The 15,307-nt window shown below is 42.0% G+C and overlaps 1 protein-coding gene across 3 annotated transcripts in view; it reads left to right on the top strand.

The window, feature by feature from the left end:
• Positions 1-15,307, top strand: part of SCN4A (sodium voltage-gated channel alpha subunit 4) — a 133,273-nt gene that overhangs the window by 81,875 nt on the left and 36,091 nt on the right. For all 3 annotated transcript variants that reach the window (XM_073683128.1, XM_073683129.1, XM_073683126.1), the window contains exons 11-15: positions 2,896-3,048; positions 5,676-5,790; positions 8,779-9,017; positions 12,643-12,816; positions 14,394-14,750. In XM_073683128.1, coding sequence (XP_073539229.1) covers positions 2,896-3,048; positions 5,676-5,790; positions 8,779-9,017; positions 12,643-12,816; positions 14,394-14,750 — 1,038 coding nt within the window. The remainder of the gene's footprint in view (positions 1-2,895; positions 3,049-5,675; positions 5,791-8,778; positions 9,018-12,642; positions 12,817-14,393; positions 14,751-15,307) is intronic.

Raw genomic sequence — 15,307 nt, forward strand, 5'->3', positions numbered from 1 at the left:
ACTCAAAGGCATTCAATGGCCTCAGTAGTCCACTGGACCGTATTCGCACCTTTCCTGGTGAGATCGGTCAGAGGCTTAACAATTCTAGACAAATTCTTAATGAATTTCCTGTAATAATTGGCAAAACCCAAAAATTTCTGTATAGATTTCAAACCAATAGGCCTAGGCCATTCCTGCACAGCCTGAACCTTCACTGGGTCCATCTCAAAGCCCTCGCTGGAGACAATGTAGCCCAAAAAACTAATTTTCTGCACAGCGAACTCACATTTCTCCAGCTTAGCAAAGAGTGAATTATCACTCAATAACTGCAAAACTTCACGTACGCTCTGCCAATGGGACTCCAGATCTGGTGAATAAATCAAAATGTCATCCAAATACACAACCACATTCTTACCAATCAAAGGTCTCAGGATGTCATTAATAAGGTTCTGAAAAAATGCAGGTGCATTGGTAAGACCAAAAGGCATCACCAGATTTTCAAAGTGACCTACCGGAGTGTTAAAAGCAGTTTTCCATTCATCACCCTCCTTCACTCGTAACAAATTATAAAATTATATGCCCCCCGGAGATCAATTTTAGAGAACCACTTGGCCCCCACCAACTGGTTAAACAAGTCAGGAATTAACGGCAATGGGTAGGAATTGCGTACTGTAATCTTATTAATTTCACGAAAATCCAGACATGGACGTATACCCCCGTCCTTTTTTTTAACAAAGAAAAATCCAACTGCCACAGGCGACTTAGAAGGTCTAATGTGACCAGCAGCCAGGCTAGTTTGTATGTACTCCTCCAAGGCCTTTCTTTCAGGAATAGTCCGATTAAACAAGCGACTCTTGGGAAGAGTAGCTCCAGGAACAAACTCAATGGCGCAATCATAATCCCTAAAACTTGCGACTCCTCCTCTGAAAAAACCTTCCAAAAATCTTGAATAGGTACAGGCAATTCCCATTTTTCCACAGCCGCAAGGCGACCATTACAGCATTTATCATAGCACTTCGGACTCCAAGACTTAATAACATTAGTAGACCAGTCCAGCAAAGGATTGTGCAGTTTTAACCAAGGCAAATCTAAAACGACCGGAGAGGGTAAATTAACTAATACAACCAAGTCCAAAATTTCTTGGTGAACTCCATTGATAGTGAGGGGAAATGCAGCAACCTTGTGAGTAATACATTTCAAGGGAGTGTTATCAATTGCAATCACAAAAATAGGTGATGACAAAGGTTTGGATTTGAATTTAAGGTTTTCAAAAACCCTTTATCAATCACATTAAGTGTTGAACCACAATCCACAAATACCTGAAATTCAATCAAATTTTCCTGCAAAGTAGTACTCCCAGAAAGAAATACTCCTGCAGAGCGTAAACAAGCTATACGGGCGTACCTGACCTCTTTTTTTTTTTTTCTTTACTTAAACGAAGCTCATAATACTTAATCAAATGGTCAACTTTACCACAGTAAAGACACAATCCCTCGGCGAACCTCCGGTCTCTTTCCTGAGAGCGGAGTGACATCGCCCCAACCTCCATCGGTTCTCCGCCGTCAGAGCAGATTTTCTGGGGACAAGGACCTGACATTACAGGAGTCTTTACCTCATTCACCCTGGACCTCAGTCTTCTGTCCACACGAACTGCTAATTGCATGGCATCCTGCAGAGTCTCAGGTGCGGGGAATGCAATTAGCAGATCCTTAACCCTTTCACTCAGACCAGCAAGAAATAAACATTTCAGCGCAGGATCATTCCATTTGACTTCTGAAGCCCATCTCCTGAAGTGTGTGCAATAATTTTCAACATCACCTGACCCCTGATTCAAACCCCTGAGTTCTGCCTCAGAAGATGAGATTCTATTAGGATCGTCATATAATAGGCCCATAGCAGAAAAAAATTCTTCTACAGACCTTAAACACGGATCATTAGGTTGGAGAGAAAAGGCCCTCCCCTGTGGTTCATTGCGCAAAAGTGACATAATAAAACCAGTGCACTGTGATTCATTCCCAGAAGACCTTGGTCTCAAATGAAAATATAACAAACAAGCATTTTTAAAGGAAAAAAAATCTTGCTGTTTACCATAAAAAACATCAGGCAGTCCTACTTTGGGTTCCACAAAATGCGCTCCAGAACAGCCACTCACGTGTTGCTGTAGCTCGGCCACCTCCAGAGACCATCCCTGCAAGCGTTGAGCCAAATCCTGGACGGAAACCATACTGATCCCCGAATTTCTTTCCTTTTAGTTTTTTGGGGTGGACTTACTGTTATGATCTGCAACAAGTACTAAGGAAAGATAGGGGAAAGCTGTCCCTACAGTAAGACTAAGCTGAATCCCTACGATGTAGCGGGCTGACTGTTCCTAGCGAACAGACCCGCCTTAGTCCTCGGCTAGTCTGAACAAAGACCTATAGCATAAGGGGAGGTGTCCCTAAAAGAACTAAGGCCTGGGACAAAAATAGGACACCTCCTAAACAGAGAAGTTGTTGCAGAGCATAAAAAGACAAACTGACAAAAAGGTACTAGAGGTCCCAGAAGGACCAAACGAACTGACGGAGAAAGGCACTGAAGCACCTGGCTAGAGAAACAGACAAACACTGAAGTCCAGCACAGCCAAAAGGGCGGAGCTGGAATATAAAGGCAGATGGTCACGTGACCGCAAAATACAAGATGGAAAAAACAAACAGGAGGGTTATAACAATTATGATGTTAAATAGATAAAGATTTAGAATGAAAATTAATTTGGATTTTGGACCACCCATTTAACTGTACGTCTTGTATTATACCAATGATTGGTTGATTGAGACACAGCTACACTTACTTATTGTAGCACAGTTTATCATTCCGATCTACAGTTTTTTACCTTGGATATATTCTTAATTAGTACCACTATTACATTTTCCATCTTAGAAAGCCAGCATGGCCTCTGTGGGACTTGTCAATGAAGACCTAAAAAAATCAACAGAACTAGATTTAGCTGAAGAAGACAAAGAGAAGATGGATTGCAATGGACGAGTGATACCTCGAGTGGTGATAGAGACCATTGATGCTGTGGAAGATGATGTGAGTCCCATTAAGTTTTAGTTTTGTTTTTTTTTATTTCAAATGTCTTGTTCATACCTTCTTGTTGAAAAAAAAATACATTTTTGGTCTGTTTGCCAGCATGAGTATAGCTACTGTATAGGTGTGCAGAGCCCTTGTGCCACAAGAGACGACCAACTGATTTTGCTTTGGGCCAAGAAGCTTGAGGCCATGTTCCCACTTAGTGAAAATTCTGCATTTTTTTCAGTTATATCTTTTTGTGCAGAAAATCTGCTGCATTTAACAGTTCAAATAAAGAGCATGTAATTTCTTAAAAAATTACACCCACTTTGTATGTAAAGACCCTCTTGAGTTGTATAGTTTTCGTGCATTTTATTTCCCTTGTAAACTTCTATGGGGAGCATTAAAAAATGCATGTGAAAAATGCAGTTGCAGAATCTCAGAGCTTTTACACTAAGGGTATGTGCACATGGCTACACACGTGGTCAAAATTGTTGGTACCCCTCGTTTAATGAAAGAAAAACCCACAGTGGTCACAGAAATAACTTGAATCTGACAAAGCAATAATAAATTAAAAATCTTTGAAAATTAACAAATGAAAGTCAGACATTGCTTTTCAGCCCTGCTTACACAGAATCTTTAAAAAAATTAAACTGATGAAATAGGCCTGGACAGAAATGATGGTTCTCTTAACTTAATATTTTGTTGAACAACCTTTTGAGGCAATCACTGCAATCAAACGATTCCTGTAACTGTCAATGAGACTTCTGCACCTCTCGACAGGTATTTTGGCCCACTCCTCATGAGGAAACTGCTCCAGTTGTCTCGTGTTTGAAGGTTGCCTTTTCCAGACGGCATGTTTCAGCTCTTTCCAAAGATGCTCAATAGGATTTAGGTCAGGGCTCATAGAACGCCATTTCAGAATAGTCCAATGTTTTACTCTTAGCCATTCTTAGGTGTTTTTAGCTGTGTGTTTTGGGTCATTATCCTGTTGCAAGACCCATGACCTGCGACTGAGACCAAGTTTTCTGACACTGGGCAGCACATTTCTCTCTAGAATCCCTTGATAGTCTTGAGATTTCATTGTACCCTGCACAGATTCAAGATATTCTGTGCCAGATGCAGCAAAGCAGCCCCAGAACATAACAGAGCCTCATCCATGTTTCACAGTAGGGACAGTGTTCTTTTCTTGATATGCTTCATTTTTCCATCTGTGAACATAAAGCTGATGTGCCTTGCCAAAAACTTCCATTTTTGTCTCATCTGTCCATAAGACATTCTCTGAGAAGCTTTGTGGCTTGTCAACATGTAGTTTGGCAAATTCCAGTCTGGCTTTCTTCTGATTTTTTTTCATCAATGGTGTTCTCCTTGGTCGTCTCCCATGAAGCCCACTTTGGATCAAACAACGATGGATGGTGCGATCTGACACTGATGTTCCTTGAGCTTGAAGTTCACCTTTAATCTCTTTAGAAGTTATCCTGGGCTCTTTTGTTACCATTCGTATTATCCGTCTCTTTGATTTGTCATCAATTTTCCTCCTGCGGCCACGTCCAGGGAGGTTGGCTACTGTCCCATGGATCTTGAATTTCTGAATACTTTGTGCAACTGTAGTCACAGGAACGTCAAGCTGCTTGGAGATGGTCTTATAACCTTTACCTTTAACATGCTTGTCTATAATTTTCTTTCTAATCTCCTGAGACAACTCTTTCCTTTGCTTCCTCTGGTCCATGTTGAGTGTGGTACACACCATGTCACCAAACAGCACAGTGAGTATCTGTAGCCCTATATACAGGCCCACTGACTGATTACAAGTTTGTAGACACCTGTGATGCTAATTAGTGGACACAACTTGATTTAACATGTCCCTTTTGTCACATTATTTTCAGGGGTACCATCATTTCTGTCCAGGCCGATTTCATCTGTTTAATTTTTTTTTAAATTCTGTGGAAGCAGGGTTGAAAAGCAATGTCTGACTTTTATTTGTTCATTTTCATAGATTTTTAATGTATTATTACTTTTGTCAGATTCAAGTTATTTCTGTGACAATTGTACGAGGGGTACCAACAATTTTGACCACGTGTCTAGTTCTGATTAATGAATCAGGAGCATACGGCTCCAACTCACCAATTCATCAAGACCAGAGTGAAAATCTTGATGAATTGCGGCCCCACTATCTGTATACGGTCAGTATTTTTTCTCAGGAGTGGGTGATAAATGCAGAATTGGTGCACTGGTTTCTATTATGCCATTTATCTGATTGTTCCTCACCTGATTTTGACTCCCACTCCTGAGAAAAATTACTTACCAAATAATAATCGTGAGACCGTGGACTAACCCTTTCTCAATAGGGCCAATGTCATAGGAAGTGAATGTTTTTGGAAACCAAAGCACCTGGAGGTAAACCAATGCAATTGTGAGTGTGGGGGGGGGAACTTACTTCTCCATACATGTTGTCCATGGTTGAATTCCACCCAGGATCCCAGTGAGTCTGTAACCATAGAGCCAATCACTATAGCTTAGAGCGAGTATACTGAAAGATAAGGGAAAGGTGGTACTGCACGCTGATGATTGGATATTGGGTATCAGTATACAGTACCTGCATGCGGAGCTTTGAGTGACCATCTAAGAACATGTCTTCTCCTTCCCAGGCCACCTCAGTAAAGACTGATCTTGAGAAGAACTCTAAGATGTATTTGGAGGAACCAACCTTGCAAAAGAGAACAGGCAGTTCTGTTAGTGTCGTTTCTGAAGCCATGATAGAAGGTCTGTGAAATGGGAAGGTATTTAACACACCAATGTTGCACACCTAGACTCTTAGCCATACATTTATTTTTTTGCGCAAACTGCAGCTTAAAAAGTTGCAAAATGCACAAAAAATGCAATTGCACAAAAATCAATCTGTCACAGGTGTGTCAGAGGTGACAGACATTCGCCCTGCAGTTGGTTGCAGGAGATTTCTACGTTTGGCATTACAGACATCTTCTTAGAGGCTGGCTGTCTCTTGGACCCAGCAGCTACCTCCCTCTGGCTAATTAGCTCCCTGGCCTGGGTGTATAAATACCTGGTGTGTCTGAGAGGGAGGTGCCAGCGATATTCATTACTACTTGTGAAGCTTTAGCAAGAGCAGTACTTCATCCTCTCTGGAGTTCGTCTAAAGCTAAGCAATTTCCCCCTGTTTGTCCACCCCTGTTGTCTATATAGTGTTTAGTGGAGATTGACTAGTGCTCATCTCCTCCATTCCCTAGCCTCAGCCATACACCAGGGAAAGTCAGGGCGAGGCACGCATGCGTCGATTGGTTAAGATTAAGAACCAATATAGGGACGGTAGTTGAGACAGGGTGACACTAGACCAGACTAGGCGGTCTCCACCCCCCCCCCCTTTCCCTAGTGTCTGGGCTCCCTTTCCCTCTGTGTTGCTTTCCCACACCTGGCGTGACACAATCTTTTTGGCAGCCATGTGAAAATTGAAAAGTGTCAAAAAAATTGCTTGTGTTTTACTGGAGTAGGGATGATCTATAACATTAAGACAAATGTATTAATCCTAAAGCCAAAAATTAGACCTATATATACATATACACTGCTCAAAAAAATAAAGGGAACACTCAAATAACACATCCTAGATCTGAATGAATGAAATATTTTCATTGAATACTTTGTTCTGTACAAAGTTGAATGTGCTGACCACAAAATCACACAAAAATCATCAATGGAAATCAAATTTATTAACCAATGGAGGCCTGGATTTGGAGTCTCCCCCAAAATTAAAGTGGGAAAACACACTACAGGCTGGTCCAACTTTGATGTAATGTCCTTAAAACAAGTCAAAATGAGGCTCAGTATTGTGCGTGGCCTCCACGTGCCTGTATGACCTCCCTACAATGCCTGGGCATGCTCCTGATGAGGTTGTGGATGGTCGCCTGTGGGATCTACTCCCAGACCTGGACTAAAGTATCCGCCAACTCCTGGACAGTCTGTGGTGCAACGTGACGTTGGTGGATGGAGAGAGACATGATGTCCCAGATGTGCTCAATCGGATTCAGGTCTGGGGAATGGGCGGGCCAGTCCATAGCTTCAATCCCTTCATCTTGCAGGAACTGCTGACACATTCCAGCCACATGAGGTCTGTCATTGTCCTGCATTAGGAGGAACCCAGGGCCAACCACACCAGCATATGGTGTCACAAGGGGTCTGAGGATCTCATCTCGGTACCTAATAGCAGTCAGGCTACCTCTGGCGAGCACATGGAGGGCTGTGCGGCCCTCCAAAGAAATGCCACCCCACACCATTACTTACCCACTGCCAAACCGGTCATGCTGAAGGATGTTGCAGGCAGCAGATCGCTCTCCACAGCGTCTCCAGATTCTGTCATGTCTGTCACATGTGCTCAGTGTGAACCTGCTTTCATCTGTGAGGAGCACAGGGCGCCAGTGGCGACTTTGCCAATCCTGGTATTCTGTGGCAAATGCCAAGTGTCCTGCACGGTGTTGGGCTGTGAGCACAACTCCCATCTGTGGATGTCGGGCCCTCATACCACCCTCATGGAGTCAGTTTCTAACCGTGTATGCAGACACATGCACATTTGTGGCCTGCTGGAGGTCATTTTGCAGGGCTCTGGCAGTGCTCCTCCTGTTCCTCCTTGCACAAAGGCAGAGGTAGCGGTCCTGCTGCTTGGTTGTTGCTCTCCTACTGCCCCCTCCACGTCTCCTGGTGTACTGGCCTGTCTCCTGGTAGCACTTCCAGCCTCCGGACACTATGCTGACAGACACCCCAAACCTTCTTGCCACAGCTCGCATTGATGTACCATCCTGGATGAGCTGCACTACCTGAGCAACTTCTGTGGGTTGTAGAGTCCGTCTCATGCTACCACGAGTGTGAAAGCCCACCAACATTCAAAAGTGACCAAAACATCAGCCAGAAAGCATTGGTACTGAGATGTGGTTTGTGGTCCCCACCTGTAGAACCACTCCTTTATTGAGGGTGTCTTGATAATTGCCAATAATTTCCATCTATTGTCTATTCCATTTGCACAACAGCATGTGAAATTGATTGTCAATCAGTGTGGCTTCCTAAGTGGACAGTTTGATTTCATAGAAGTTTGATTGACTTGGAGTTATATTCTGTTGTTTAAGTGTTCCCTTTATTTTTTTGAGCAGTGTATATTACTCGGGGAGGACATAATGAGAACTCTGTACTTGTGGAAGTAAATCCAATGCTTCCATTACAGTATACTATACATGAACAATGAGGGTCTGTCAACATTAGCACGCACAGAGAAATATGCAGGCGGTGACTCTTACTGCCATCATCTGTACTTCAGTGCTCTCAAGGCAGTTAGATAGACTGAGTAAAAGCAGAGGTTTGGAAGCCACATATATGATTTTTTTTACAAAAATGAAGGCAAACCCTGTAATAAAGTGATTGGCAAAGTGTCCATGCACGTCAAAATAATTAAAAAAAAATAAAGTTTAGTTACTCTTTATGTTTAAAAATATGAAACTTCTTAACAAAAATAAAAGTAAAGCAATCATCGAGGCAAATATACCCCACATGCCTGGCTGCGATCATGCTGCCCATGGATTGAGTAGAATGTGTTAGTTGTCTGGTTCTCTTTAACCTGTAGAAAAGGCTCTCAGTTGCACTTCATCCAAGCATTTACAATATAGACTGTGATATAATCTGTGCCACATTCACATGTACTATCCTGTATTGTTTATATGTCATTAACATGGCTCAATGTCTTCCTTCCTGCAGAACTAGAGGAGGCTCAGCAGACCTGTCCACCTTGGTGGTACAAGTTTGCAAACACTTTCTTGAAATGGGACTGCTGTAAACCCTGGATACAGTTCAAGGAGATTGTTCGCCTTGTGGTCATGGATCCTTTTGTGGACCTTGGGATCACAATCTGTATTGTTCTCAATACGCTTTTCATGGCCATGGAACATTATCCAATGACCGAAGAGTTTGAAAATGTGCTAAGTGTGGGCAACCTGGTAAGTGCCTACTGTCTAATGATACAACTATTAGGAGGGCTTCAAAACGCATAACAGGGATTCTAGCCATATCATGGTCTGTTGAGGCTCCTGGGGAAAACATAATGTGGAGGTTTCCTCTTCTAGATATAATAAAAGCTTACAAACAGCAGTAATTAGACAAGCGGTGCTCAAATAAAACCTCCATACAGTGCTGGAATAATGTCATCACAATGCTTATATAACACAGATATATAATAATGCAATGCAGTGCCCTAATAATAATGTTTTTAGACCACGTTCACACGTTGACGATTTCAGTATTTTACATCAGTATTTGTAAGCCAAAACCAGGAGCGGGTGATAAATACAGAAGTGGTGACTTGTTTCTATTATACTTTTCCTCTGATTGTTCCTCTCCTGGTTTTGGCTTACAAACATTGATGTAAAATACTGAAATCGTCAACAGTTTTGTAAGCCAAAACCAGGTGAGGAACAATCAGAAGAAAAGTATAATAGAAACAAGTCACCACTTCTGTATTTATCACCCGCTCCTGGTTTTGGCTTACAAATACTGATGTAAAATACTGACCAATACTGAACGATGCCTGAATGATAGTCCTATAAAAATTTCCAGACAACAATGCTCTGATCCTGGTTTTCCTAGCCAATCATTGGAGAATAGTAGTGAGTAGTGTTGAGCGAGTATGTTCTATTAACCCTTTCGCTGAGTATGCTCGGGCCGAGCTCCGAGTATTTACAGCTGCTCGGTGATAAGGTTGAATCACTCCCGTGTGCATGATTTGCGACTATTTGACAGTTTTATTACATGTGAGGAATGTTTATTTCTTACACATTCCTCCCATGTAATAAAACTGTCAAACAGTTGCAAATCATGCACACGGGAGCGATTCAACCATATCACCGAGCAGCTGTAAATACTCGGAGCTCGGCCAGAGCATACTCGGACAGAACATACTCGCTCAACACTAGTAGTGAGCCCTTGTTAGGAATCAATGTGGTTGAAGTTCTGGGTTATTTGCTCCTACAATTCAATCAAGTGGCAATATCTTCTGTGAGCTTGTTGCAACTGTGGCGATAAAGCCTATGGACACCTTTGACATAAAAAAATAAGATTTTTATATGTGTTAGTGATTATCTTAAATTAATAATGTGAACTATGTTGTGTTGTGTAATCTTAATTCCTTCATTCAACTTCAGACCCCCTTATTCGTAGTTTGCAACCTAATCCAAGCTTTAGTTTTTTTTTCCTTTCGGAATGTCCCTTCCTGCAATACAGGCTGGACATGAGCTCTGTGTGTATCCAGGGTGCTTCTGTCTTCACTTGCTTTCATGTGTCTGCACAGCTCTTACACTACAATTATCTCCTCCATCTGCTTTTCCTCCTTGTCTATAGCCTGATTTCTACTCTCCATAAAACTTTGGATACTTTCCCTTCTCTCCACTGCAGTACTGTGTACAGCCTCCGATCCCAGCTGCTATCTCTATCACTGAGAGGAGGGATTGTAAGAACAGAGAGTGGCATTAGAACAAGGAACAGGAGCTATGAATGACTTGTATTTTTTTTTGCAGATGACTTGGCGAGATAAAAGACATTTAGACATTTAGCAGCAGCAAAATGGTAGAATTTTTTTTTAATGAAGACTATTTAGAAAGTTGCTTAACTTTGCATTTAGGAACAAAGTACAAGAAAAAAACAAACTAGCATTTATCCTGTAATAAATAAATAGTAATAGTACACACATAAGGTACTTAGTTAACACTATTTTGATCAAAAAAGCATAAGGCTATGTGCCCACGATGCAGAAATGCTCCGGATTTTTCCTGAGCGTTTCTGCATCTCCCTGGCAGAAAAAACACATGCGGATTGTACATGCGGATTGTACATGCGTTTTTCCTGCCAGGGACAAGCGTTTGTGAAGCGTTTTTAGCATGCGATTTCGCATGCTTATGTCAAGCGCTTTTCCAAGCGATTTTAGCATCACTTGGAAAGTGCTTGACAACTTGGTCACACTATATAAATCCATGTAAACGGCATGGATTTATATAGTGTGACCGTAAAGAATGTTAAAAAATAAAAAATAAATCTATACTTACCTTCTGATGGCCCCCGGTGTCTGTATCCGATGCGTCTCGGCTTGCCGGCAGCTCGCGGTAGACTAAAGGACCTGCCGACGTCAGCGGTCGCGTGACCCGTCACATGACTAAATGACGTCATGGCAGGTCCTTGAGTCCACCGCGATCTGCTGGCAAGTCGAGACAAGGACACCGGGGACCATCAGAAGGTAAGTATAATATTTATTTTTTATTTTATTCTTTTTTTTACAGGTTCTATGGTATCCGGGTCCGGAGGAGAGTCTCCTCTTCTCCAAACCCGGGTACCATCCGCACATTGAAACGCATGGATTCTGCATGTACAGATGCAGTGATGTGGAATACATGCGTTCCAGTGCAAGCCAATGGCGGCGAAAACGCAGCGCTACCGCAAAATAATTGGTAGTGCTGTGTATTTTTCCGCAATGATAATTCGCAGCTGAAATTTCCGCAGCATGTGCACAGCACATGCAGATTATCATTGGGGAACATGGCAGACCTTCTACCAAGCGTTTTTGAAGCGTTTCTGCAGCGGAATTGCTGCTGCGGAAACGCTTCAAAAACGCATCGTGGGCACACAGCCTAAAAGCCATCCCACCACAACAAGGTGTACCCAATTGGGACGGTTCTATCCTGTCTCTAGTATTAAAACCTTGCCTTGTGTCAGCTGATATCATTGTAGATCACAGCAGAGCAGCCGACTGTTCAGACACCTGCCCAAGGGAAGCTATACAGATGAAATGCCTAGCTTAAAAAGGGTGCCACACCCCTGTTTGTACAAAGTACAAGAAACTAAAGCAAAACCAAAGAAATGAGCTGTATCATAAGCTGGTATATCTGCAATGTGTAAGAGCATGTTCACACTGTGGAATGGCTTTTACACTTATTTGATCAAAATAGTGTTAACTAAGTACTCAATGTTATTTACATGTACTATTCATATTTATTTATTTATTTACTACAGCGTATATGCTCATTTTGTTTTTTTCTTGGGTTTTGCTTGTGAAATGGCCAAAGTGTGAATGTGCTCTTAAATATTTCCCCTATACCAACTTATGCTCTAGCTCATTTCTTTTATTGTGAATTTAGGAAGCAAATGAACAATAATTAAAAAAAAATCTGTGTGAAAATGTACATTTCGGGTAATGATGCTGCTAAGTCCCACAAGATTTTCAAGGAAACTTTGGCAATTGAAGAATAATTAATTTCAGTTTGTCCCTCTAGTGGCCAGATCACATATTGCATAGTTAATAAAAAAATATTCTGCAAAAAGTTTCCAAATAAAGTACTGAAAAATGTTATGGTTTCTGGATAAATTTTTGTCTCATTGCCTCCCTCTGAGTTGTGTTCTCAAGTACTCCAGAAAATTAACCAATTTCTACTAAGTTCTGTTGGTTTGATAAGTAGAGAATATTTAGTCAAACCATTCTCTAGATGTACAGTGTATATTTTTATGTAATAAGAATTTTAATTGACATTAAAAATGTTGTCATTATGTCACCCATCCCTTAGTACTATACTTCTTTTCCAGGTTTTCACTGGTATTTTTGCAGCTGAAATGTTCTTGAAGCTGATTGCTCTGGATCCATATTATTACTTCCAGGTTGGATGGAACGTCTTTGACAGCATAATAGTCACTCTGAGTTTGGTGGAACTTGGCCTGGCCAATGTGGAAGGTTTGTCAGTGTTGCGTTCCTTCCGTCTGGTAAGTCCTAAACCCAACGTTAAACTTCTGTGTAAAGATGTTGTTTAAATTCATGCAAATGGCTAACTATGAAAAAATTGTTAAACTGTGGCAGACAAAGAATCTATGCTCCTAATTAAAGTGGAATATACCAGAAAAAAACTTCAGGATTTCTCAAACTCCATTCCAGGTCATATTTTAAGGCTTTTTAATGGGACAAACATTGACTTTCAGGGTAGTTTCCAGAGATAAGCAAATCAATTCACAGGACCCCATCAGCAACGTCCGTATTCTGTGGTTGCCAGATTGGAGCCCTGTAAAAACCCTGCTAACTGCCCACATCCCCACTGCTTCTTCTAATTGGTAGGCATCATTGTTGTGGTGAAAGGGGTGGGGTTGTGGTGTGGTGAGGAGGCGCCGGGGAGTCCCGCAGGTAGGAGACTGTTCTCAGGGATCCCGTCCGACAGATACTGATGTGGACACTGGCCCGTGGTGCTTCTACAGCACCCTATTCACATACATCTCATTAGTTATATTGGATTGAAGTTTTTGGAGGTACTGATTCTCCTTAAAGAGAACCTGTCGTGTCCCAAAACACTATTAACCTGCATATTTGAGGTCAATCTGCAGGTTAACAGCGTTCTGAAACCATGCAGCCGCCGCACAGAGATCCTGGCTGCTGGGAGGAAATTAACATTATTCCTCCCGGCAGCTTCTGGCTTTCAGTCATAGAGGCACAGCTTCAGACATTCGCTCAGTACATAGTGAGCGGAGGCTGTAAACACTCCCAGCACTTACACTGCAGAGCCAGCTGTCAGTCAATCAGTACAGAGCCTGCTGTCAGTCATTCTTCCAGAACGTAGTTACAGCCGCTACTCACTGTATACTGAGCGGTGACTGAAGCTGCGCCATCCGCGCCTCTATGAATGAAAACCGGAAGCTGCCAAGAGAATAAAGTTCATTGTCTCCCGGCAGCCGGACCTTCAGTTCTGCAACTGCACAGCTTTGGAACGCTTTTAATCTCCAGATTCACCCATTATCTGCAAGTTTTATAGCATTTGGAGACATAAAAAAAACAAAGAAAGAAACATTATATGCAAATACCCTTCAGTAATTAAATAAACAGCAATAGTGCATGAAAATAATATCGGGTACTTAGTTAACATAATTTTGAAAAAAAAAAATGCAAAAGCCATCCCACAACGTCACAGTGACCCTAGTCTGGATGGTTCTAACTCTAATATTAAAACCTTACAGTTTGTCAAGTGACATGCATGTGGATTAGGGCTGAGAAGGACTGAGCCTGGCTAGTAGACACACAGCCATGGGGAACCATATCAGAATAATGTGGCTTTAAACACTCCCAGCACTTTGACTGACAGCCGGCTCTGCAGTGTATCAGTACAGAGCTAGCTGTCAGTCAATCTGCCAGGGCGTGGTTACAGTCGCTGCTCACTGTGTACTGAGAAATGACTGAAGCTGCGCCATCTGCGCCTCTATGACTGAAAACCGGAAGCTGCCGAGAGAATAAAATAAATAATATATATTATACTGTATATATATTTTGTAATAATGGTCATACTCTTTTATTCTTCTAGCTTAGAGTCTTCAAACTCGCTAAGTCTTGGCCAACATTGAACATGCTCATCAAAATCATTGGTAACTCAGTGGGCGCCCTTGGGAATCTCACACTTGTCCTGGCCATCATTGTCTTCATTTTTGCTGTGGTGGGAATGCAGCTTTTCGGGAAGAGCTATAAAGAGTGTGTGTGCAAGATCAACTCAGACTGTGTTCTTCCTCGATGGCACATGCATGATTTCTTCCATTCCTTCCTCATTGTTTTCCGGATCCTGTGCGGGGAGTGGATTGAGACCATGTGGGACTGTATGGAGGTGGCAGGACAAGCCATGTGTCTGACTGTATTTTTGATGGTCATGGTGGTTGGTAACCTGGTGGTGAGCCTTTTATTTATAATATTGCATGTACAGGGATATTTAGTTAGCCTATAGCATGCTTTGGGCCGATACTGTAAAGTCATAGTGCCATAGGGTTAATATATAACTGCTATTTAGGTTGCTGTAAGAGCAATAGCATTTAGACCTTCCTTGAGGTCCGAAAGACCAACCAGCGATACACAGAGATTGATGGTTATTCTTTGCAATTGACCAATAATGTAGGAGAGAGAGCTGATTATCTTTCAATTTAGTATGGGTTTACATTATGATGAATACAGATTGTACATATAGTATGTGAGTGGAGGACAATATTATTTATGGCTGCTTGGTTAGCCACTTTTAAGTCTCATTTGCTGCTAAAGCTGCAGAGAAATGACTGTGTGCTGTAAAATGATGTGCAGCAGCCCAGGTTCTGACAGACCTGAGAGGGGAATAGTAAAACCTTGGCAGCTGGACAAACCATTAGTTAAGCTCTATTCTAAGCAGCCAGACATTTCCTCCAGCATTGCTTTACAGTTATAATAGGATTTAAGGGAAGCAACCCAAGTAGCAAGGTA

Source organism: Phyllobates terribilis, unplaced genomic scaffold, assembly GCF_046119375.1.
Source record: "Phyllobates terribilis strain yellow unplaced genomic scaffold, ASM4611937v1 Scaffold_5__5_contigs__length_657084704, whole genome shotgun sequence".
Taxonomy (NCBI): domain Eukaryota; kingdom Metazoa; phylum Chordata; class Amphibia; order Anura; family Dendrobatidae; genus Phyllobates; species Phyllobates terribilis.